The 26,034-nt window shown below is 54.6% G+C and overlaps 1 protein-coding gene across 4 annotated transcripts in view; it reads right to left on the reverse strand.

Annotated features, from left to right (window-relative positions):
* Positions 1–4,166: 4,166 nt before the first annotated feature.
* The window catches only part of PBX1 (PBX homeobox 1), a 244,509-nt gene continuing 222,641 nt past the window's right edge, over positions 4,167–26,034 (reverse strand). For all 4 annotated transcript variants that reach the window (XM_081297027.1, XM_081297029.1, XM_081297026.1 and 1 more), the window contains one exon: positions 4,167–7,078. In XM_081297027.1, the coding sequence (XP_081153153.1) occupies positions 6,986–7,078 (93 nt within the window). In that variant the 3' untranslated portion in view covers positions 4,167–6,985. The remainder of the gene's footprint in view (positions 7,079–26,034) is intronic.

The raw sequence follows: 26,034 nt of genomic DNA on the forward strand, positions 1-26,034 counted from the left end.
GCTCCCAGACGACCCTGTCCATTGGAGCCGGGGTCACTCAGATTTTCAAGAGGAAAAGGGATCCAGATGTTTTTAGACCCATGGTTTTGTGACGGAGTAGGAGGTGGAGCAGTGAGTGAGGGGTCAGGGACGACGCCCTTGAGGCAGGGAGCTGGCAGCCTTTCCTCACAGGGGACCATGGTGGTGGCTGGATGGACAGACAAGAGCAGAGGAAGAAGGGGGGGGAGGGAAACGAAGACCCACCCAGAGCTAATGGCTCCCACAGCGGGACCAGGAGGGAGCAGGACGCCCTGACTGCTGCCAGGCCTGGGTGGCAGAGGTGCCCGTGCCACAGGGGAGGCCACACTGATGACGGTCACACGTGAGCAGTGCCCAGGTGCCAGGTGTTGCCCCAAGGGCCTGCCGCAGGCTAACTCAGTGTCAGGCTTTGGGATGGACAGGTCCACTCCATCCCAGGAGAGGACGGAGACGGAGGTGAAGCCATTTACCCACCGACACGTGGCCGGCAGGGAGTAGGTAAAATGGGAGACACACGGGGCTGACTGTCTCCTCTCGGAAATGCGTAGGACCTGCAGTGGTTTTGATATTTTTTATCTCTTTAGATTTGGGAATATTTGAGTATTTGGGGGGCTGGGACCCAAGTCCTGTCACCTGTCAATCATCTATCTCGGTCTCGGATTCGTAGCCTGAAGGTGAGTTTACGGTGTGTTTTTGTGTTGGTGCTGGGTGGTGCCCGTGGCATGAGGCCAGGTGTGGATTCCTGGCAGGTGGCACCATGCGCCTGCTCAGAGTCTGACTTTGGAGCATTGAGTGTTTCAGGGTCGAGCTGCGCGGCCTCTATGTGGTCTCTGCCCCTGGTTCCTGGCAGGGCAGGACCGAGCCTTGTTCTAGGGGAACTACTGGCAGGCCACAGATAGCTTCAGGACAGAGCTGGTGGCAGGAAGGACAAGCCTTGAGTAGAAGCTCGGTGCCCTGAGCCTGTTCCCTCCACCTCTGTAGTGAGGAGCTGGAGCTGGAGTGACTCTCCGGAGCCTGAGTGGCTTAGCCAACGTGGCCAGGCTGGGACCCCACAAAGCCCCGACCCCACAGGCCGGGGGGGCTTCTGGTGGACACAGGCACCACAGGGAAGTGGTGCACCCAGCCCCACAGGGACAGTGCCTGCTCTCAGGGTCCTCTCAGCTCCTCGGAGACGCTGCTTCAGCTGGCTCTTCATTGGTGTCTTGAGAATGAAGGAGGAACTGTGAGTGTCCCTCCACTGGAGCCTTGATGGGCTGTTAGAACTTTGGTGACCCCAGGCCCAGGCTGGTCCTGATGTGAGGCAGTCCTGGGACTGAGCCATCAGACCGACTCCACATGATGAGGGTCAGAACTGAGTTGGATCGGAGGACACCCCGTGGGCCATGGAGAGCTGGAGAAGCGGTTGGTTGGGAAAACTCTCGTTTGGTATCAGAAGTGACGTCAGCAGAGCCTGGCAGGAGTAGAGCTGGGATTCAAGTCGTGGTCATCTGGTCCTTGGGAGCTCGATGATCAAACTGCAGGGCAGCTCAGGAGAAGGCATGCGGGATCCTGGGGGCAGCGCACTGAGCCATGCTCTGTGGGTCCCAGGCCTGGCATGCTCCCTGCAGCGGGAAGGGGCGTGGTCAGAGCTGCTAGCTCCATAAACGGCTGCTAGATTAGGTCCGAAGGGAACAAGCAGCTCCCATTGAGGCCCTGGGGGTGCCCGCTGGTCCTCAGAAGAGAGCGTTATGCTTTTAAAGCAGTGGAAAACACAGCTTGTCCAGTAACAACAATGGTGACTTGGTGCCACTGGGCTGAGTTTCTGTCATCTAGTTCCTACTGACCGAGATGGTGATGGGAATGAGGGCGTCAGTTCTGGGCACCTCGGCCTCTAGGACTTACAGCTTCCCGGGGGCTCCCCTCCTCCTAGGAGAACAGCATGAAAGTGAGAAGCAGCACCCATCCAGAGGAGAAGCGCCCTTAGAGAGCCACCTACGGACAGCAGACGGGAAGGCTGGAGGCCAGGTGCAGCCGTAGCCATGGACACCTGGTGATGCCACTTGGTGACAGAACATCACCTCCAAGGTCAGGCTCAGTGGAGCAAAGAATTGGGAAAGGTGTTCCTGAGGGATGGCAGACAACAGGAAGCAGGCGTGCAGACCTCTTGGGCCACCGCTGGAACACCTGAGGGCCACTTGTAGCCTAGGTTCCTTCCATGGAAACATCTGGGGAACCACAGTTTTCTTGGGACCTGATCATTGCAGGTCAAGAAAAGGAAAGCAGGGCCAGGGGGCAGACAGCCATGGCAGAGGGACTAGAGGGCACCATCTCAGACAATCCAGGGCTGGGTTTGCCCGCCCGCCCTCCTCTGTGGTGAGGTCTGGCCCTGCTGCTGTGGCCTGGAGACCTTCACTGTGGCTGGGGCAGCAGTTTACCCACAGTTGACACCACCACAGGCCTGCTGGGGGCAGAGAGTTGCCAGAAGAAATTTGCACAAAACACAAATATATACTGTTTTTTTTTTTTGCAACAAAAGAAACTATTTATTTGGAATATGCATTACCAGTACAAATTAGGAGACTGCAAAACCTACACCGTGTTAGTATCATTAGAGAACACAAAAGTTCAGTTGGAGCCCAAAGGGACAGAAGCCTGTGCTCTCGAAGCAGAGAAGCTTGACCTTTCCAAACAGCCGAGCTGTGCAGGCCTACACTCTGAAAAACAAGAGGGGGAGGGCGGAGGGAGCATGAACCAGCAACCAAAGGGCGGCGCTTCAGACGGAGCGCCGGGGAGAGCGAGGTAACAGAGAAAAGGGGAAACATTGAACAAAAGAAAAACATTTACAAAAAATAAAAAGTTTCCAGAACGCTTTGAGCTAGGGATGGAGACCGTGAAGGTGATGTGAGAAGGTCGTCCCTGTTTAGCGAGGACTTGCGCAGCCGCGGGTCCGCCGCCTGCTCCTGAAGCAGGGCCCTAGCCCTCTGGAGTTTTGCTTCATTTTTCTGAAACTCTGGCTGCTTTCGAACACCTAATTTGCTGAGTGAGGTCTGTTTAAGATGAAGCCCCTTCTGGATACCAGTGCTGCCTTTTATCCTATAACTAACAAGAATGCTCCGCGCCAAGCCAGCTGCACAATTTTAAGCAGCCGTCCAGGTCGCAGGTCAACAAGATGGGCATGTCAGGGACTCAGACTCAGCCTTGAAATGACAGCATGAGTCTGGCTCAATATCTCACCAGTTCTCCACCCAAATCAGGACTCCGGACCAGCAGCCAGCCTGGACCCAGGGTCTGCGTCCAGGCTGCTCTCTGTGGCCTCTGGTGCCCATCCCACGGCACCTCGTGGGCTGTCTGGAAGACCTCACGGAGAAAGCAAGCCCTCGGTCGAGGCCCTCAGGACCAGCCCAGGCAAAACCCTCTGCCTGCAGCGTAAAGAGACCCCTGGGCTCGTTCTGCGGATTTTCAAAGAGCCCAAAGGAACAGCAGGTCCTGGGCTTTCCTCAGGGCTCTGGAAGCGCAGGTGAGCCCGGCTTCCGCCTCGCTCCCCAGCTCAGCTGCACTCTGAAGCACAGGAGATCGGGGACAGGGACGGGACAATGCCATCTTTTCACATCACCTTGTGTACAGGTTTCAGGAACAAAAACAGCAAGATCATAATCTTGACAATTAAAAAAGCCCCCACCCCCAAATAAACAAACTGAAAATAGCACGAAAAACTTTTTTTTTCTTTTTCTTTTTTCTTTTTTTTGGCATTTTAAAGAGCAGGAATAAAGAAAAGAAAGGAATTTATTTCTGGGTCTCAAAGTTAATAAACAATGATGTGTTAGGTTGTAACTATTAAGTTCACTATTCCAACCTTTTTTTTTTTTTTAGTTTACAAAATGAGTTACTGTCACTTTTAAACATCGTGAAACAAGAGATGGACGTGCACAATGACACTCTCCTAGCATCCTGACCTAACTCACAAATGCAAGGAAATGAAAGAAAAGTGGGAAACGAGGAACGCAGGTAGTTTGGTGTTAAAAACAAATGCAGGAACGATGCGCGACATCACAGAAAGGAGGGGACGTCCCCGCCCTGTTTCGCGTGCTATGAGGGTCATTTGTAAAATTTTTATTATAAACACTATTAAATTCAGACCGCTTTTTTGGTTTTTTCTTTATCTGAATATACAAGAACATTCATTATCAAATGTTCGTCATCAATACTACAAAGAATGAGACACAGTCGCAAGAAACAATGGGATATGTCAATAAAGCTGAAAGAATCATTGAGTTTTTTTTGTTTTTTTTTTAAGTTTTTTTTAAATTTGAGTTTCTGTAGTTTCATCTTTTTTGGTATCGAAGTCAGGTTTTTCTGGGCAGAAAAATAAAGAGCAGAAGGAAAGTGGGGGAAAGATGGGTGAGGGAAAAGGCCACCAGCTGGTAGAACCGCCACCACACAGGGACCTGCAGAGAGGGTGGCCTGGGGACCGCCAGGCGACGGCCAGGCGCCGGGACCAGGGGCTGTGCCAGGGCAAGGTGGGCAGGCCCACCTCCAGGACCATCTGGGGGCATCTGCTGTGGGGAGGGGCACGCCCCCACCTCCAGTAGGAACGGCAGGACCCCTGGGGACATTTGGTGTCTCGGGACTGGCCGGCGTGTGTCCCAGGAAGCTGAGGTCCAGGCGGCCCTTCACCTCACACTGTCTGGCCAGCAGACCCCTCTGTGCTGGCGGGGAGATCTCCTGGCCACCATGCTGAAATGACGGTGGCTGGGAGGGGACCTCAAAAGGGTGTGGGACAGGAGGCGGCCTGGGGAAGTGCTGGGCAGGGAGTCAGCAGAGTGATTCCTGCCAGGAGAAGAGCTCTGTGAGCCTCTGCTCTGAGCTGCTCACTGACCTCGGTGGCAGTCACCTGATCTGCCTTGGGAACCCTCCTCTGTGCTGGCCCCAAGTCAAGCCTTGCTCCTGTGTGAGCACCTTCCATCTATCCCTATCCCTGCCCCTGAGACAAGGCGGCCACGCGTCCTCACCCGAGTTCCTCGAGGCGAGTTCCCCGAGGCCTGTCCGTCAGCCCTGTTCTGACCTTGGCATGGGGTAGCAGAGGCAGCCTCTGCTGACCTTCGTCCTCCAGGATGGCTGCGTCTGGCCAGCGTCTGCTCTACACTTCCTTCAAGGCCCACACCCTTCAGCCTCCTGTGCAGCGTCCCCGTTCTGCAGAGCACACAGAGGGCTTCCTACTTAGTACTTAGTGCCAGGCACAGTCCCCCAGCCTCCTGGGCAGGCCGTCCTCATCTCAGGGTCTTGACCTCTCCCCAGAGCGGGGACAAGCACTTGCAAGGCCACGTATTGAATTCAAGTACGAGCTAACAGATCAGACCCTCGTCTTTAAATTTGGAAGCTTTTCTCTCCCATAGGAAGTCACAGAGACCAAAATCCAAATCAAAACCCGAGAGCCAAACAGACAAGCCAAAAACCCCTACGACCAACTCTCTGTCATCACGGTGGTGACACAGGGGACTGAAGGAACCAGAAGTCAGGAAAAGAAAACCACTGTTGTCCCTAGGTGGTACACACCAGCCCATCTTGGGATGCTGCTTCCCTGACTTCACGGATGGGGCGTGAGCACGTCAATCTCAGCCTCTCGCCTGTGTCCCAGGTGAAGACAAGGCTGCCGCCTCCCACCTAACCCCCTTCCCGAGGTCAGCTGGCAGGTCAGCTGGGAAGAATACAAGCCCAGGGGACATTCGGGAGGAGCTCTTGGCACCTGCTATTTTCTCAGACATTCCCAGGGAGGAGAAACCGCTACGATCCCTTCCCCTGGCTCTTGTCTCTTCCAATCAGGCCAGCAACAAGCTCACCTACAGCAGGAGGTCAGGATCGAGAACAGGTCCAGTCAGGACAGCTAATACACTAAGGTGACAGCCAACTACAACGGCGACCTCCATCCGGGACTTCCTGAGGGGACTGTGGCTCCCAAGAGCTCACGGTGGGGTAGAGGCCTCCACTGGACACTGGTCTTCACCAGTCAGGTCCCGCCATGGCACTGGGGCGCTGCCGGTGGACCTGCTGGTTCCAGAGACCAGGTACTCACTGCTGGCCTGACAGTGACCCTCAGAACTGCCAATGCCCTTCCTGGCTTGCGGGCCAGAGCATGGTGGCTATGAGCGTGGGCATCTGCTCAGATGGTCTTGGGGAAGGGCAGGTGAGACTGCACCTGTTGGCATGTGCTGGTGTGCCTGGTGTGAGGGGACAGTTCACATGCTGCAGGACAGAGCCTTCTCCCCTGACTGATGCTGTCCTGGCTGTGCTCAGACCAGGCCCGTCCGCAGCGGGAGCTGAAGGTGGCTGGCTGAACGTTGAATGGTCCTAGAGACTTTCTGCAACCAAGTGTTGGGGGATGGGGCAAAGCCTGAAGGGACCCTCCCTGCCCTGGACTTCCTGCCTGGGAATCCACGGGAGGCCGGAGGACAGTCCCCAGCACCCAGGGAACAGGAGGAGCAGAGGAGGCGGGAGGGGGGAGCAGGGCAGGTGGCTTTTCCTGCTAAGAGGTAGAGAGAGCAACAAGAGGAAAGGGAGGACTGGCCGCCAGCACCAGCAGCGGGTCAGAGGGCATTCAGCTCCCCAAACCACAGCGTGGAGACAGACAAACGCTTTTATTATTTTCTTTGTGATTTGCTTCCTTTCAGATTCCTCTAATGGTTGAAAGTATCCGTCAGTGATGTACTAGAGGGCAGGGACCCGGGGAGCCTAGGACAGAGGGAGGGGGCAGGAAGCCAGGCCGGCAGCTGGAGGCAGGGAGGGGCGCGTCTACCCAGAAACGAAGGGAAGAGAGTATAAAGAAGTGTCCAGATTGGCTGAGAGAGCATCCCAAAGAAGACAGGAGAGGAGACTCGTATTGTGTTTGCTGATTGCTTCGACCCCGTCTGACCGCGCCAGTGTTGGGAGAGAAACCCTCCCTCCGGCCCCTGCCCCAGGGGGCCCGGGGTCAGCCGGGTGTGATGGCGGGAGATCAGTTGGAGGTATCGGAGTGCACGCTGCCAGGTCCTTCTGTGGGGGAGGTCACTGATGAAGGGGTAGTAGCATCCTGCCAACCTCCATTAGCCTGGAAGGAGAGAGGGAGAGAAGTGAGTCCTCTGTGAGCCGGGGGCTGGGGACCAGAGGAGACAAGGCGGAGGAGCCCGCGAGAAGGGCCCAGCACAAGGCACACTCATCCTGGCAGCTGCTGCTGGGGGAGCTCGTATCCCCCACCCCGAGAGAGTTCAGATCCTTGGGGCCCTGGGACTCGACGCCTGCGCCTCCCACTTTGGTGATAGGCTTGACGATCCAGCCCTCTGTGACTGGGTCTCCGCCCCAGAGGGGACCAGGGGTCCTGCAGGTCAGGAGGCCTGGGGGGGTGGGTTCTGACCCGGCTACAGTTAGCTGTTGGCAGTGGGGAAGCATCTTCCCTTCTTGGGCCTCCGTCTCCCCTTTAGAAAAAACAGGACGGTTGGCCCCACGGCCCCTGAGTCCCTCCCCCGGGCTTCCCACCTGCTCAAGCTCCCTCCAGGCTGAACCTGGCGAAGGCGAGCCTGGTGCCTCCAGGTTCCCACGTGGACAGACCACAGCTCGCTGGAGCCGGGGCGTCGCTGCACTCCACGGAGTGGCAGGCTCTGAGGTGGGCCTTGGGAAGGGGGAGGCGATCCAGGCTCCACGGCAGCCAAAAGAGGGCGGCGGGGCCCGGGGCTGGGCTCTGTGAGCGGACAGGAGAGCCTTGGCCCGGGAAGCCAGGGCCTCCCTGGACCTGGGAGGTCGATCTTCTGAGGCTAGATCCAGAAGCACCCAGGCAGTGGACTCACTTAGTGACCCACCCTTTCAAAAAGCATCCCAGAACTCAGACAGTTGAAAAATGGTCACGGTGAACAGCTCCCAGCTGCCCCTGTGTCCAAGCTCTGAAGTGACCGGACGCAAGGCCTTCCCCGTCACTGAGCTCTTTGGAGCTAATATACCTCGACGCTGGGAACATTGATGTCGATCAGAGCGGGTGTTGGTATTCCTGGTAAAATACTTAATTTTGTTCTTTTCTTTCACTCAATTCTTTGAAAAACTTGGAACACAGGGCAGGCATTGCCATTCCCATTTGGGAGGACCCCGGCTTCTCTTCTTGCTCCACCCACAGCACAGCAGTGTGCAGGGCCAAGCCTGCAGAAGAGGAGCCGACTCCCCCCAGGGCAGAGGCTGTGCAGGCCTCCCGGCCTCTGACCCTCCACCCCACCAGCTTTGGTTCCCCATGGCTCACCCCCATGCGCTCCAGTCCCCCAGGAAATCCAGGCTTGCTACTCGGAGCAGCTCCCTCCAGTCACTCTGCAGGAGGGGAGGTTTGTCCACCCCATACTCAAGAGTAGCCCTGGGTACCAAAGGCCCTGGCTCATCCTGGACAGTGTCAGGAGCACAGCCTGTCAGAGGTGGGTCCACGAGCAACGTCCCCAGCTCCCACCTCCCTGTCCCCAATGCAGTCGGCCAGCTCTGGCCCACCTCACTGCTTGCCGTCTGTGATGGGGACGAGGCAGGGCACAGCGGGGAAGACAGAAGGCCCTCCTGTCCCCCGGGCGCCCAGACTCCTGCAGCCAGATCCCAGGGCAGAAGGACTTCACTTCCTGCCAGAGGTCTGCGCAGGCGGTCAGTAGGGTGGCTTCCTTCCCCACCACGGCACCCATGTCCTCCTGCATGTCAGCTCAACCGGGGACAGCCACACTTTCCCAAAGAAGCTCTTTAGTGTCATCATCTTTTTTTCTTGAAAAGTAAAATTCCTGTATCTTATAATACTTGGGAAACATAAAAACATAGAAACAAAATCCTCAACACCCATAATTCTACAACTCAGATGATTACTATTAGCATTTTGATATCTGTCTGTCTTAATGATCTTTTTATATGTGTATGTCAACCAGACAGATGCTTAGATGACACAGACAGACAGGCAGGTATGCACGGTGCAGGGGTGTGAGTGGGTGTTGGCTGAGTGCCGTGGGGTTTTAAGGAAACCTGATAAAACTTTTTGAGGTGGTGTCATGAAACAAATGGCTGGAAAGAGGGAAGTCCAGCATTTGAGCCTCAGCTGGTGAGTCAGGTAGGTAGGAAAGCCCACCATGGTGCCTGGCACAAAGGAGTCTTATCACACTGGTCACAAATCACCACGTCACATCATGGAGCTGTACTATGGTCCATGGGAAGACAGAGGGGTGTCTGAGGGAGCCCCCGTGGCCTGCACAGCGTGGTACTGAGGCCAGCCCTGAGGAGTAGCCCTGGGCAGGAGGTGGCAGGGCTTTCTATATCGCCCAGGACCTTCTGTGAGACTTCTGTGGGTTAAAATAGTACACATTTGAACTTTTTTCTTAAAAGTTCTGTTTCCTCAGGGCACAAAGTGCAGAGGGACGGAGACGTCACAGGTGACAGAGGCAGGAATGAGCTCCACCTCCTATCAGAACGAGCCCTTTGGTTCAGCTAGTTGGAAGGTAGATAAAACCTCCTAACTCAGAGGTGAAACAAACCCCTCTACTGCTTCTCACTTCCTTCCACACACTCACACACACATGCACAGACGCCTCACATTTGGCGACCACCCACGTGGGCAGGCCCCAGACCTTCCCCGTCAGTGGGAGTCCCACATTCCCACAAACCCCCGTGGCCTGCACAGAGTGGGACTGCAGGTCTCCCTGCCCCAGGACATGCCCTCTCACCCCCCACCTCTTGCCTCTTTAGGCCACGGTGGCCTCTGGGGTTCGAGCTCTTTCCTCGGGAGGTGTTTTATCCAGGGGTGCAGCCTCTCTGCCTTTCTGCCCAAACCTCTGCTTGGTCACGACAAACCCAGCTCAGCTGCTTCCCGTGAACTGTGCTCGCGGCTTCGCCCCCGTCCACCTCGAGGTAAGGCCTTCTGTGTGGTCCTGGACACGGCCAAGCTCGCTCACTGCAGGTCGACCCTGGGAGCACTCCCCTCATGCTGCCCTGGCTGCCAGGGGATGTGACCTCGGAAGGTCTGGGTCTGTCTCTGGGCACAGTGGGAGGAGAGGAGGTCTCAGGAGCGACTTGGGGTGGCAGGAAAGGAGGCCTTTGTTTCTAAGTCTCTGTCCCTTCACTCTCTGATGCAAATTGTGCTTCAAAACAGACCTGCTCTCCAAAATGTTCATGTCAGGGAGTCTACACTGGCACCCAGTGATCCTGTGGCTGGAAGCAAGATCCATCTGACTCCACACCACCAGGCTCCACCTGGAAGCCCGCCGAGGGGGACGCGAAGGGAGCTTAACATGGGGACAGAATGTGGCGTTTTTCCAGGATAGGAAGGCCCGTGTCTTCAAAACCAGTCCAAGACCTTTTGGAACCAAATGTTTCAGAACAATGATGCCCATGTATTCCTGCCCTAATGGCCAAGTGATGTGGACAAGTTCAGCGGGATGCTGTGTGGCTGAGAGGCACAGCAGAGGTGACTGGAGCTAGCTGGGGCCAAGGCTGGGGCCAGGCAGGGCGGGAGGTTCACTGGTCTCTCCTGACCAACGGCAGGCCCAGAGGCAGCTCCAGCAGCTTCTTCCTTCTCTGCCACCCCCCTCAATGGGCACGGAGTGCCTGCAGCTGCCTCTCCTGGCTGCGCTGTGGCCACGGGGCTGGGAAGTGCCGCCCAGCTCTGCCCCTTCCTGCTCGTGCTGTGCACTAACCTTAGCAGCACCCCCTTGATGCAGAGGATCCATCACCTGAAGTGACAGCCCGGGTGGGGGCTGGCTCTGGGAAACTCTCATTCGCCGCCCAGAAATACACTGAGGCGCCTGAACCGCTGATGTCAGCGCTGGGCGAGGTGGCCGGGCAGCGACAGAGGCCTTCGTGCACAGGGTGAGAGGGGCCGCTCCAGGCCCTCCATCACCCAGACGAGGGGCCGCTCCAGGCCCTCCATCACCCAGACGCCAGGGGCCACCCCACCGTGCACACGCAGAGCCACTAGGGCATTCCAGAGACCACGGCTCACAAGGGGAGGCCGCGCCCCAGATCCACATGGTTCTACCAAGCTCAGAGAACATTTTCCAGATTCGCTCAACACTTCCCGGAGGTTAAACGGAGAGTGCTTACCAGGAGATGCTTTGGGGTGAAAAGACGCTCCTGGAAAGTCCCCTGAGGGCCATCTTCTGACTCAAAGTTCCCCTGGAGATGTTACAGTGGTGAGCAGGTCTGTGTCCAGGCTGGCTTTCCTCCAGCCTTACCTCTAGCTGTCACCAGAGGGATCTTCCAAAAACGGAAGCGTGACGATGTCACCCCGGTTGTAGACCTCCAGTGGCTTCCCACTGGCCTCAGGACAAGGTTCAGTGTCCTGGGCTGTGTGCACTCTCCAGGCAACGCTCCCAGTCAGCACTTCAACCACAGGCGAAGACCTCCTGCAGCCAAGCCTGCTTCCCACTTCCTCTCAAGCTCAGTGCTCTCCCCATCCAGTTACACCCACTGACACCGGTCACCTTCCAGAGGTCTGGACATCCCAGCAACCCTACCTGACCCCTGGCAGGGCCTCCTTCCCCTGCAGGCCCCTGATTCCCTCCGGGTCCCTGATCGCAAGGCTGGGCTGCCATATTGCAGCTGTGCCTTCCCAGGACTGTCTCTACTGCCAGGCCCCGAGGCAGGGCTGTGACATTGTCTTTGATTCTAAATGCCTGCCACAGCATTAGTTTTGATAACGCCTCTCGGGGGACAGAGGAAGAAGCAAGTGAACACACAGTGGACGAAAGCATTATCCTCCACTGCGGAGAAGTGTGGTCAGGCCCTGGCTCCACAGTTCCCGAGGACCTCATGGCAACGGCCGTGTCAGAAGCAGGGCCTGGTTCCCGGAGACTTTGGCAGCCAGACCCTGAACTCTTCTTACCAACTCGCCATGAGGGATATCTGGCAGTACACACTGTATTCTGAACAGGTGACGCTGATTGATTGATGTCTGCAAGGTGCTGTCTGTTTTCAGGGAAAATGGCTGAGAGAGATGGTGGACCCAGCTGCTGCAGATGTTATGGGCCAGGCTGCAGACTCCATGTTGCCCTGAGCCCCCACGTCCCAGGGAAAGCCCCGCCTTGGTGCCCATCAACAGTTCTTAGCATAACATGTTTGGCAACACAAAATGGCAATTCTTATACAATGTGAAAGTGTTCTCTCTTTGGTGCCCATTTTTCTTGGACAGTGTCTCCTGTCAGAGATTGATTGTCTAATGTTAGAAACCATTCTCTACCTTGTTCTCAACTAGGAATATTATGGCCCACTCTCTTTTCCGCTTATGATTTTAGATCTCATGACGTTTGTTTATGGTTTTGAATCATAGCCACATCCACTTAGGCTTTAATATGGTTTTGGACTATAAAAGGTGTATTCAAACTCTGGGAGGGGGCTGAAGGGTGTAGACTTGCTGCCTACCCCTGGGCCCACCAGCTGGTGGATCCAGATCACCAACTGGGGAATAAAGTTTCCTTCTCCTGCTTTAAGGTCCACTTGGTGATTCATTGCAATCTTGCTTTGACACAGAGACACAGCTTCACGCACCAGCTCAACAGGAGGCACCATCCACAAGGGTATGAGGACTGTCAAGATGCTCATCCTGAATCTGAAAGTTGCCCAGCCGCCACCTCAGGCCTATGGGAGCCACAGGTGCATGGGAAGAAGCGGTTCCCAAGTGGCTGGTAGGAAATTATCTTCCTCCTTTTCTTCCCAGGGCTGAGACCCACAAGCAGGTTCAGCTCCTGCCTTAGGATCTGGGCATAAAGTTGGCACAGAAAGCACAGGTCACCCTGCTAAACTTGGATTTTAGATAAACAAAAAGTCACCTTTAAAGCATGCAGCATCTCCACCTGGGAGGGGACCATCCAGGCCTTGTTTGAGGCCATGGGAAACTCGGACGTGGCTCTGTGGCTTGTCTTGCTTGGACCTTCTGCTCCGTGTCCTCACACAGGAACTTGTCTTGGCTGAGACCATCTCCACCAGCCTGTGCCTGCTTCTGCTCCGTCGCCTGCATTGATGGTAGGTCCTTTGAGATCAAGAGCCGCCCACTCTCACTGGACTTCTGCTCCGCAGCCTCAGTCACTGCCACCTGCCACATCCCTCCAGTGAGTCCTCTGCCTGCATTGTCCCATGCACTGATCTAGAATTCCTGTTTCCATGGCCCCTTGGGTGCAAAGGTGGCCTCCCAGCTGCCACCTCCCACTAGACAGACCTGGTGGCCTCATGTCCCTGCCATGCTCCTGTCTATCTGGTCCTGACCACAGCCTCCTGAGCCCCTTGCTGTTGCTGGGCAGGCCCTCACTATTCAGGAAGATTGGTGACACCATCGGTCACTCCTGGTTGAGAATAGGTGCCCTTGCTGCAAAGACTTGGGGCTTACAATGCTGCACAGAAACAACCTGTCTCCCACTGAGGACTCCAGGAAGGACAGGAGAGTCTCCTCTGCCCTTGCCTGTCCACCTCCTCTGGCCTTGGGACTCTGTGCATCTCCCAGGGCCCCGCTCCTGTCCCTCCTTCTCGCAGCCCTCTTCAGGGGCACCACTACCTGCCTCTCTGTAGGCGCATCCCACTGGCTTCCCCACCCATCGCTGTGACATTTAACCCATGCAGCCTCCGAAAATCCTCAGTAACCTCCTGTGAGCACCAGGTCTCGTCCACTGTGGTCATCAACCTCCTGTGAGCACCAGGTCTCCTCCACTGTGGTCATTAACCTCCTGTGAGTACCAGGTCTCGTCCACTGTGGTCATCAACCTCCTGTGAGCACCAGGTCTCGTCCACTGTGGTCATCAACCTCCTGTGAGCACCAGGTCTCGTCCAGTGTGGTCATTAACCTCCTGTGAGCACCAGGTCTCGTCCAGTGTGGTCATCAACCTCCTGTGAGCACCAGGTCTCGTCCACTGTGGTCATCAACCTCCTGTGAGCACCAGGTCTCGTCCAGTGTGGTCATTAACTCCTGTGAGCACCAGGTCTCGTCCACTGTGGTCATTAACTCCTGTGAGCACCAGGTCTCGTCCACTGTGGCCATCAACCTCCTGTGAGCACCAGGTCTCGTCCACTGTGGTCATCAACCTCCTGTGAGCACCAGGTCTCGTCCACTGTGGTCATCAACCTCCTGTGAGCACCAGGTCTCGTCCACTGTGGTCATCAACCTCCTGTGAGCACCAGGTCTCGTCCACTGTGGTCATCAACCTCCTGTGAGCACCAGGTCTCATCCACTGTGGTCATCAACCTCCTGTGAGCACCAGGTCTCCTCCACTGTGGTCATCAAACTCCTGTGAGCACCAGGTCTCCTCCACTGTGGTCATCAACCTCCTGTGAGCACCAGGTCTCGTCCACTGTGGTCATCAACCTCCTGTGAGCACCAGGTATCGTCCACTGTGGTCATCAACCTCCTGTGAGCACCAGGTCTCGTCCAGTGTGGTCATTAACTCCTGTGAGCACCAGGTCTCCTCCACTGTGGTCATCAACCTCCTGTGAGCACCAGGTCTCGTCCACTGTGGTCATCAACCTCCTGTGAGCACCAGGTCTTGTCCACTGTGGTCATCAACCTCCTGTGAGCACCAGGTCTCGTCCACTGTGGTCATTAACCTCCTGTGAGCACCAGGTCTCGTCCACTGTGGTCATCAACCTCCTGTGAGCACCAGGTCTCGTCCACTGTGGTCATCAACCTCCTGTGAGCACCAGGTCTCGTCCACTGTGGTCATTAACTCCTGTGAGCACCAGGTATCCTCCACTGTGGTCATCAACCTCCTGTGAGCACCAGGTCTCGTCCACTGTGGTCATCAACCTCCTGTGAGCACCAGGTCTCGTCCACTGTGGTCATCAACCTCCTGTGAGCACCAGGTCTCGTCCACTGTGGTCATCAACCTCCTGTGAGCACCAGGTCTCGTCCACTGTGGTCATTAAGGTTTTGATTCTGTGAATACATATGCAGTGCCGCGTTTGTGCTATTTGCAGGGCACCTGATGGTTGATGAAATTTTTTAAAACTCTTGTTTTCTGCTATCAGGAAGTTGACTGTTTATGGAAACAGACATTTGATAAATCATGAGAAGAGCCTGTGTGGGGTTGGGACGGTGTAATTGGGAGGGAGGCGGACAAGGCCTCCTGGGGCTCTCGCGGACCAGCCCACTGCGAGCAGGACAGACAAGAGTGGGGCAAAGGGCCGAGGGAGGAAGGAAGGCCTGTCCACTGGCCTGTGGAGTTCAAAGAAGCCCAGGGAGGGCAGCACATGGGAGCATGGTGGACGGCAAGGGAGATGGCTGAAGACGGGGAGCCTCAGATCATGCCCAGGCTCGAGTCCAGGGGAGCCCCAGGAAGAGGGTGGGCAGCCCTCAGAAGGCCGGGGTATCCAGCACGGTAGCTGCTCGACTAGGCCTGCCCGTGAGCTGGTGATGAAGAACGCTTGAAGCCTCCCTGGGTGTCCTGCTCCTGGGAGCCCAGGCCCTGGCGGCTGAGCCCCACACAGCTGCTTGGCCACGCGGGACCTGGCGGTTCTCGGGCTCCAGACCACAGATACACAATGGTATCTACGTGTGGTGTGGACTGTCCCACCTCAGGAGGGAAACTAGAACTCGGAAACCAGGATTTGCCAAACCCAGACACAGGAAGGCTCTGGCTGGGGCCCGCGGTGGCTCCCTGGGAGGAGCTGGGGTTCGTTTCTAGGGGGCAGGACTGCTGCCCGGCTACACCACAAAGAGGACATGGCACATAATATTTGCACACCCCACAGACGCATGGTGTCCTCCGAGCGGGAGGTTACAACCTGAAGTGGGTTTTAATTGAACTTTTCAAAGGTGATCTTGATCTCCTGGCAAAATAAATAACTAATTAATTAAAATAAGCTCAGCTTCATTCAGCTAAACAGAGGTGTCCTGCTGCAGAGAATTCTGTTTATATCTGAATAAACCTCCTCGATACTCAGAGCCGCACACACACACTTAGACGCGTCCACAGCCTTCAGATCAGGCCTGATCTCCCCACACTTCCTGATAGTCCTAGGCACGCAGAGCGCCTCAAGAACATGCTCCCACAAGCACATGCACACACGCACTGCTCACGCTGGTAGAGTGAGCACGTCAGACAAGATGATCGTGCTTACTCACATAGCCAAATCTAGATAGCTCAAGCAGAGGGTATTTTTGAAAATCTCTCAGTATAAATTACCCAGTTGGCGGATCCTTTTCAGAACTGAATTCTCCATTTCGTTTATATAACCTTTGATTTTGCTTTGGCTTTGTTGACAAGTATTATTCATTAGGCGTACATACAGCCCGCACACACCCGCGCCCAGAGCGGTGGGGGGGCTGCACGTGGAACACAGAAGCGGGCTGCACACGCCCTCCTGCCTTGACCCTCAGGTCATTTGCCCTCTCACAGGAAGCTGAACTCTCACAGGCTCCTGACCATCTGAGAGACAGCAATTACCCCGGATTATCAGGACAACAATGACGAGCCCAGTAAAGAGAGACACCGAGCCCACTCCACACCCCCAAGACTGGCATATTCAAGTACACTCAGGACATTAATAGCAATTTACATGCCATCACTAAGACAAAGCCACAAAGGCTCCGTTGGCAGCCTCTTATTTGGAAGCCTATTATTTGTGGGAGTTACAGGCTATAATCACAACAGAAACTTTCAAAACCCTTATCTTCCGTGACGCACCAAATCTATTTCAGAGCCATAATTGCTATGTCACTGGAGAGTTTGCTGCTTAATGCACTCAAATGCCATTTAGTGTTTGCAGGGTCATTACAGCTAGCAGAAGGGTGGGGGAGGGACAGTGGGAAGTGGGGTGCAGAGAGTGCCCAGGGGAATGTGCTAGAATGAGCGCCGACCTCAACGGTGCCTCCTTTACTCAGGGCAGGATGCTATCATTTAAGAAATTCTATTTGCTAAGGAAATGAGAGCAAGGGCTTGAAAACAACCTGTGTCCTCAAGAATTCCAAGTCCACCACTTAGCAACCCAGGGAGGGCCAGCGGAGCCTGTGGCGCCCTCTCTCATTCTGAGGTTTTCATCCAAGTCTAAGGGGGTTTGTGACACCCAGGGCCGGGAGTCGGACCTGGCTTTTGCAGATGTGCTGCTGGTAATGGGAAAGGCAGCTCCAGACGGTGGGGAGATGTCAACCAGCAACCTGGAAGACGAGGCGCCACTCACCGACGGGGAGGGGACACCAGGAGGCTGAGCACATCTGAGGCCCAGGAAACGTCCCGTCTCTGGAAGGGCGCCCCGTCTCTGGAAGGGCGTTTCTTTGAGGAAGTGTCCCAAGGCCATGGGAAGCTTTTTAAGGGTCTATGGATTTTATTCCTTGGTCCTCCAGAAGGAAGAAGGTACTTAGAGTAGCTTAGGGTAATACGAGGCATTAGGTAAAACTTGGACCCATCTTTAACCAGACAACATGTCTCTAGGTTCTTTTAGTAAGTTTTGGGAAATATTTTTCAATGCTGAGTTTTTTATAGACCAAAAATATAGGAAATGTCAAGCTAATTCCGACTTCAGGGCCACTTTTTTTCCCCCTTAAAGATCAACACCAGTATCACAAGCAATCCAGCTTTTGCTCTCAAAAACACTGCCTGGGAACCTGGAAACAGGGTGATCCTTGGGCTCTCCTGAGTTCTCTCCCTTCAGAAGCAGAACTTCTGCTTTCTCAGTGTTGGTCGGGTGCAACCCTCGGGAAGATGTCATAGAAACCCATGAGGAAAAATCAATGTCTCGAGAACAGACTGGAAAGGCCAGTAAACTTGGGGAAAACGCCCCAGCTCACGACATCAGAGAGACACAGGTACAACAGGATGACTCTCAAAGGCTGAAAGGCTGATGTTGTGGGAGAGGGCAAGTGGGAGTTGCCAATGACCTATACAGTAGAAATTTCCAGAACAAAATTCACAATGCATTTCCCACATCCTCAGATCCTTTGATGTCAGATTCCTGTAGATCCTTTGATCTACAGTTTCATTTCTAAAAATCAATCCAAGGAAATTTCAGAAAATGTTCAGTGCCTTTATGTATGGAGTTTCCCATGGTGTGATTAACAATGAAAAGAAAATGGCGGACTTGCCCTGAGATGGGTTCCAACACAGTTACTCAGTCATCTTAAAAATGATGTTCAATAATACAGAAAACATTCATAACGTGTTTTTAGTAAAATAAGTGGGTTACAAAATGGAATGTATCTTTCCGCGCCCACATGAAAAACACACTCACACACAACAGGCTAGAAGGGTACAGAACAGAAAGGAGGATTTTCTTCTAATTTTCCTGCATTCTTCAAATTCTCTGTGTTGAATATTAATTTGTAATCAGAATGATAGCAAATGTGAGATTTAAAAAGAGCACATGAAAGGAGGCCAGCAAGCACCTCTTGGGTCTCCGGGTGTACGCCAGGTGTCAGAGCTCAGTGGAGGAGGAAGCTGGTGCACCTGAGCCATGGGCAGGTCCAGGGTAGGAAGGGTGAGGGACAGGCCGGCCTCCATAGAGAAAGTAGAGGTGAGTCTGAACTCTTCAGAACAGAACCGCTGCCTGGGAAACCTGTCAGTCTGTAGTCCCCCCCCCCCTCGGAAACCAGGGCTCATGCACAGTGAGACCCAGAGCTCAGCTGGAGGAGTGGGTGAGGGGCTGCCAAATGGACGCTGGGTCTCCTTTCCAGGGTCTCTGCCTTCAAGCCCAGAGCCATCACCTATCAACCCAGATGACAAGACAACGCCTGCGGCACTAGAGAGGAAGGGAGCCAGAGGGGCCCTCAGGCCTCGCCCTCAGAGCACGCCGGAGAGGAGGGGGTGGGGCTGCCGGGTCTAAGAGCACCTGGAGAGACTTCTGGCAGGAGTTGGTGACCAGTGCAGGTCCAGGTATAAATATGTAGCTGAAGGTAGAGGTGGGTACCAAGACATGGAGAATGAGAGAAAAGGAAAAGAACAAACATGCCGGTCTTCTGGGGCAGAGACTCTCTGGCAAGAGAGACGCACCCTTGTGGGTTCCCAGAAAATCCAGCCACAACCACAGAGCTGCTGGGGCAAAAAGAAACACCCCCCAGGGCAGCAAGGATGACAGCCCACCCACAGCAGGTTCAGCCATCGCAGGTCGTACCCATCTGACCCTTCCACAGCAGGTCCAGGTGGCCATCGCAGGACGCACCCATCAGACCCATCCACAGCAGGTCCAGCTGGGCCATCTCAGGACGCACCCATCTAACCCATCCACAGCAGGTCCAGGTGGCCATCTCAGGACACACCCATCTAACCCACCCACAGCAGGTCCAGCTGGGCCATCTCAGGACACACCCAACTAACCCATTCACAGCAGGTCCAGCTGGGCCATCTCAGGACACACCTATCTAACCCATCCACAGCAGGTCCAGCTGGGCCATCACAGGACACACCTATCTAACCCACCCACAGCAGGTCTAGCTATGGCAGGACGCACCCATCTAACCCATCCACAGCAGGTCCAGCTGGGCCATCTCAGGACACACCTATCTAACCCATCCACAGCAGGTCCAGCTGGGCCGTCACAGGATGCACTCATCTAACCCACCCACAGCAGGTCCAGCTGGGCCATCTCAGGACACACCCATCTAACCCATCCACAGCAGGTCCAGCTGGGCCATCTCAGGACACACCCATCTAACCCATCAGCAGCAGGTCCAGCCATCTCAGGACACAGCTATCTAACCCATCCACAGCAGGTCCAGCTGGGCCATCTCAGGACACACCCATCTAACCCATCCACAGCAGGTCCAGCCATCGCAGGACACACCTATCTAACCCATCCACAGCAGGTCCAGCTGGGCCATCTCAGCACACACCCATCTAACCCATCCACAGCAGGTCCAGCTGGGCCATCTCAGGACACACCCATCTAACCCATTCACAGCAGGTCCAGCTGGGCCGTCACAGGATGCACTCATCTAACCCACCCACAGCAGGTCCAGCTGGGCCATCTCAGGACACACCCATCAAACCCATCCACAGCAGGTCCAGCTGGGCCATCTCAGGACACACCCATCTAACCCATCAGCAGCAGGTCCAGCCATCGCAGGACACACCCATCTAACCCATCCACAGCAGGTCCAGCTGGGCCATCTCAGGACACACCCATCTAACCCACCCACAGCAGGTCCAGCTGGGCCATCTCAGGACACACCTATCTAACCCATCCACAGCAGGTCCAGCTGGGCCATCACAGGACACACCTATCTAACCCATTCACAGCAGGTCCAGCTGGGCCGTCACAGGATGCACTCATCTAACCCATCCACAGCAGGTCCAGCTGGGCCATCTCAGGACGCACCCATCTAACCCATTCACAGCAGGTCCAGCTGGGCCATCTCAGGACACACCTATCTAACCTATCCACAGCAGGTCCAGCTGGGCCATCACAGGACACACCTATCTAACCCACCCACAGCAGGTCCAGCTGGGCCATCTCAGGATGCACCCATCTAACCCACCCATAGCAGGTCCAGCTGGGCCTTCGCAGGATGCACCCATCTAACCACTCTGCCCAGGGCCCAGTTGAGGAGCGGGACAACCCATGATCCCTCTTTTCAGATACCTATGCAGACCCCAGTCTAGGCATAGGAGAGCCGCCACAGGACTGAGTCCACAGGGCGCTGGGTAGCACATCTGGGAGGAGCTAGGATGCCCCTCCAGGAGGCAGACCCACCAGGTGAGCGGGAGTACGTGCTCAGCAGCCTTGGGCTGGGCTGAGGTTCTACGGCCTGAGCTTTAACCATCAGGAGTAGGAAGGGCCAGTTTCCAGGACGATGGAGGAAGAGGAGAGACCCCCACAGCCCTGGGCACTTCAGAGGAGAGAAGAGAGAGAAGAGAAAAGCAGCTGGCCAGGTACTGGCAGGTTTCAACAGCCAACCCCGAGCAGCCGCAGGTCCATTCGCTCTCGCAGAGGTCTGTGGTGTGGGTGATGCTGGTCTGGTGTCTGCTCCCCGCCCCGTGATGTTTCTGCTGGTGTGTTTGAAAATGTCCCAATTATTTCCATGAGCCTGAATTGAGATCTGCATGTAAAGTGCGCAGTGCATTCAAGGGAGTCAGTAAGGTTAGCTCTTAATACGATTGTGAAGTGTCACTTTGGCCTGTTGATTTTCCATTCTTACTGTTTTTTGACTGTTCTTTAAGTTGCTTTTTTAAAGGAGTTCCTTCCTTTATCAGGACTCACCCTGCCATTCTAGTCTCTGCACGAGGCTCTGCAGCGGATGCTGTTTTGTAACCGCCCACCCTGCTTATTTAGATTGCACTGTTCCTCTTAGCACTGCGCACCTTATTGCGTTTAGCCTGCATTTTGTCACTGCACATGCCATTGTGACACTGTGCTGCCATCCTGTCTTTCCCTTGCTCTGTAATTGATGATTCTTTATTTCTACTTGTTTTTCTTGGTATCTTCTTCTTTTTTTCTACTTACGGTTTCTGACTTGGTTCGTAGGATAATGTCTTTGTCCTCCATCACATTTTAATTTTAACTGATTAGAAATGACAAGTGTTACGTGTGGCACAGAGAATGGACAGCCGTGATGAAAGCCCTGGCTAGGCAGGGTGGCTCCTCCTTGTCCTCTCCATGGACCAGGGGAGGCCACCACTTACTAGCTGTTCACTCTAAAACTCTTACTTAGTCTGTATAATCTCTCAAATTCACAGGCAAACTATTCCTCTTTCTTCCATTTCACTGCCCCCTGATTAGAAGAGACCCACCTCTAATGATTGCTGGGCAGGTCTTGCCTTCTCTTCTGGTGAACCAGAACCATCCAGAGAGGGCTTGCTCTGAAGTCCAGTCCTGCACGTCACGGGTCACTGGTGGAGGTGGCTAACCAGCTGCAACCCTCTGGAGGTGCAGAGGACAGTGCCTGGGAGGTGCTTTACAATTCTCCAGGCCTGATTTTGGTCAAAGAGCCGAATGTCTCAGGCCTCCTGTGTGGCCCCAGTGCAATCCTGGCAGAACACCACAAGAGTTCCTGCGGCTCTGTTCCACATCGCCGGCTCCGGGATCCTCATTCCCAGGCCACACAGTGGGTCCCCACTCTGCAGCGGGAGCTCCTTCACTTCCTGGGGACCAGGGGTGCAAGGTCCATCTGAGGAAGGGATGACCACAGGCGCAGGAGTTGCTGGCCTGTGTCCCTACTCTGGCTCGGCCATTTCCCAGCCACTTGGTCTTGGTAACCGTCTCGCCTTTCCCAGGCTCAGGCTGTCATCTGTAAAGTGGGGGTGACAGCGCTGATGAAGACAGGCCTCGGCGCAGCTGGGATATTGGTGGGATGACCATGCCCCGAACTCAAGGCACACAGCTGGTGATGCTCTCCATCGCTCTCCTCTGAGAAGGCACAGAGCGCCCAGGACTTCCACTGGACTCTCCAGATGCCCTGGGCCTGAGGCTTCCTGTCCAGCTCTGTCCCTGTGGTGTTCTTAGAGCAAGCCTTGGCCAGAGTGGGCTTCCCTAACAGGTGGATTACTTACACGCATGATTGATAACGCCATTCTTTTCTAGATCTCCCCAGGAGATCACCTCCTAGGGAGGCGCCAGCACACTGCAGGCAGGTGTGGGCCCGGGGGAGTCTGCGAGGGTTTGGGAAGGCAGGGGAGTGTGAGTGGGGCTTAAGCCAAAGGACACCAGAGAAGCAGGGGGACAAGTGACACCAGACCCAAGCATAGAGGCCCGGTACCTCACAGGGAAGCGCTGGAACTCAACTTCCAACAGCCTGAGTCCCTACTGCTACGTAGTTCAAAGGGCATGGGAAAGGGGGCCGCCCCTTTAAAAGTAAGCCCAGCAGGTCGCAGCCTGTGCTCATAAGTGGTCTTCTCGCCCTGCCTGGAGATGGCCAGACTGTGCTGCGGGTGACCATGCTGTGGGTGACCGTGTTGAGGGTGACTGTGCTGTGGGTGACCATGTTGAGGGTGACCTTGCTGTGGGTGACCCTGCTGCAGGTGACCCTGCCTGCGTGGATGCAAGGAAGTGCCAAGCAGTGAGCAAAACATGGTGACGACATTCCAAAACTCCAACAATGTGCACACTCGGGGGCGGGGTCGCACATTTAATTGTGCAAAATTTTGCCTCAGAAGGAAAAGAACCCTGAATGAACTTTAAACTCTAGTTGATGATACATGCCAGTAGCATTTATGAGAGGGAGAACGTAGTGTTGTCTGCAATTTACTTTGAAATGTAAAACAAAACAAGAAAAAAGCCAGCAATCCACGACGGATTGATGGACAGAGGCTGGAAGGGGCAGTGTGGAGGAGAAGCCGGAGAGTGGACGTCAGTGACGGGTCTAGGTGGTGAGGGTGCTGTCTCACCGCAAGGTTCTTTCGACGTTTCATGTGCTTGCAAAACTTCAAAATGGAATTTTGGAAGTTAAAAAAAAAAGATAGAATCCTTAATACAAAGAAAACAATGTTAATTCCTTCTCTTAGGTAAGCCTTAGGCCATACTGAAATGAACCATTATCAGTACAGAAAATCCTGCTGACCAGCATGGTTCTGGAAGGACAGAATAGTTTCTGCTAGAGTAGTTATTAGCAAAATCTAGAAAAGAATGGTGTTATCAATCATGGGTGTAAGTGATCCACATGTTATTGAAAGGGATATGGTATATATGGAAATATAGTTATATATGTGCACACTCACACACACACACACACACACACACGTCAATACCTCTGCTAATGACTATTTCCATATCCCTTTCAGATCCCACATTGTGCTGATTACACTGGGTGGGGTAGTTCTCTTCCAGAGAAGAGGGTAGCTGAGCCTGGTAACTTTTGCCCTCTCAGTGTCTGTGTTGATGGCGTGGAAGAATCCTACTCTGTTCATGTTTGCCTTTTTGGTGTGGGATATCAGAAGGTTTTCAATAAAAATTTTTTATTCATTTATTTGCCCGTTCTGTCAAACGGGATTATTGTACAGACCTGAATATTTAATATTGATGTGCAAATGTACTTCCCCAAACTCAAATACAGCCGGCGATTAAGTAGAGATTTCCAAAAGTCACCCCTTTACCAGTGGCAGTGGCCATTGTAGGACAGACGTCTGATGCGCTGAGAACAGCTTGTTGAAGAGGGTGGCACAACCTTCAGAGGGCAGGGCTGGGCCTGCGGGGGACCACCCCGGGCCGCGCTGAGTGCTTCCCAAGGGGAGACTCTGCCCCTGGGTTGTGCGGGGCTTACTGAGGTCTCAGGGCCGTAACTCTCGAGGAGCAGCACTCAGACACATACCCTCTCCAAGGGGCAGAAGGTGGGACTGAGAGTCCTGGCACAGCTCAGGCCCCGGTCAGCAGGGAGCACGGGCTCAGGGCAGGCTCCTGGCCAGCAGCCTCGTTTTCCCCATGACGGCTTGGAAGGACCCCCTCTTGCATTTTATTCAGAGTGGAAAACAATCATTGTTCATAAATAGAATATGACGGCAGAAGAGGCCTAAAACAGATCCCAGCTCAGGTGTCCGTCACCACTGAGGCCAAGTGGGACACACGGCCAGGCGTGAGAGCAACAGAAGCCACTATGGGAAACCCTAGAGGTCAGAGGCCTCCAGAAAGGAGGCTGGCTGTGCCTCCTCTAGCCCAGCCCGTCTGTCTGGCCGGGGAGTGCTTTCCTCAGCAGTTACTGTTTGGCTCAGAATTCCGCTTTTCTGCTACACAATTTGACTTCAAGTTTCCTCCTGGACCACAGAGTTGGTGGGCTCCCCTAGCCTAATCTTCCAAGCACAGGAAAGTGTCCAGTGAGACCAACAGGGAAAACTGTCCCCAACAGCAGCAGGGACTTCATCGTCTCAGGCCTTGAGTTCCATAACTGGAGGTGGACGGAACAGGAGCTGGCCTCATGCTTCAGGTCAGAAGCCTGTACTCACTGAACGCCACCGTGAGTCCAGTGTCCTAGCTGTGTTTATCTTCTGTACCTTTAAGGGCTTCACGTGGCAGCTGGGGACAACTGAAGGATTGCACTTGAAGTCACAACACTGGGGTCCTTTTGCTGCTTCTATTTGCCGTGGGAGGAAAGATGTGCTCTTCTGGTCTCAGATGCAGGAGGTGAAGGACTTCCAACTCTTCTGGAAGCTCTTCTAACATAAGAAGCCAAGGGTTCGCACAAGGGGCCCAAGCTGCTGTCTCGCTGTTGCTCTGCCCTCAACCCTCTGTCCACCAGGTGCAGAGCACTCAGCTACCTGCAGGCTCTGTCCCCAGCCTGCAGCTCTTCCCTGGCCCTGTGACCCGGAGGCATCAGAGGCAACGCACTGGGGAGGGCCTGTGGGTCTCCTTAATCCTTTCCGAATGCTGACTCAGTTTGCTGAGCTACAGGAGCTCCGACTCCGTGGACCTCCAGGGCAGCTTAAGGGTGCCCACGAGGACCTGAGGTACCACCTCACTCCCCTCCCATGGTCTCCCCTGGGGCAGCATCTTCTCAATCTCTGCTGCAGGTGGGAGGAGGTCCCTCAAGAACCTAAAAGGACAGCACACGGCCCAGTGCCACCAGGTACCCCAGGATGTGAAAGTGCCCAAGTGTGTTCGCTGACAGGTGGGTGTTTTGTCCTGACGGTCTACATAGTATTTATTGTCTCAGTGAATGTTCTTTTTCCCCTTCACCTAACATGGGAAAAAAGAAAAACAAACAGAATCGTCTATATTACGGTTTGCAAAGATAAAAGCTTGGGCTCTGTTCTTCTACTAGGATAATTATCACAGAGCAAACCGGTGAGCTTTTCCTGTCACACATCGACACTAATGGCATGCTTTGCTTTACGGAGATAACACTGACATTCATTTCCATTGTCTCCACACTCTTCAACAGCCAGATCTCTGGGGCCTCTGCACTTAAGACGGCTGCAGGGAACTCAGTCCTTCGGTCCCCAGTTTAGAACCACGGAAATCGCCTTCCCTGGAGGGCAGTGCCCCGCCACCTCTGAGCATCAGGGACGAGCTCTTGGGGTGACGGCTCCTGCTACGTCCCTCCTAGGTCTTCAAGACGGTTCGAGGGGAGGCCAGTGGCTGGAAGATCCTTCGGTGTTGCTCGAGCTGCAGTGAGAACCCTGGGTGCCCACAAGGACCCAGCCGAGAGGACTCTCTAGATGGCTTGTCTGGTAC

The sequence above is a fragment of the Spermophilus citellus genome (genome assembly GCF_964194105.1).
Source record: "Spermophilus citellus genome assembly, chromosome: 6".
NCBI classification, from domain to species: Eukaryota; Metazoa; Chordata; class Mammalia; order Rodentia; family Sciuridae; genus Spermophilus; species Spermophilus citellus.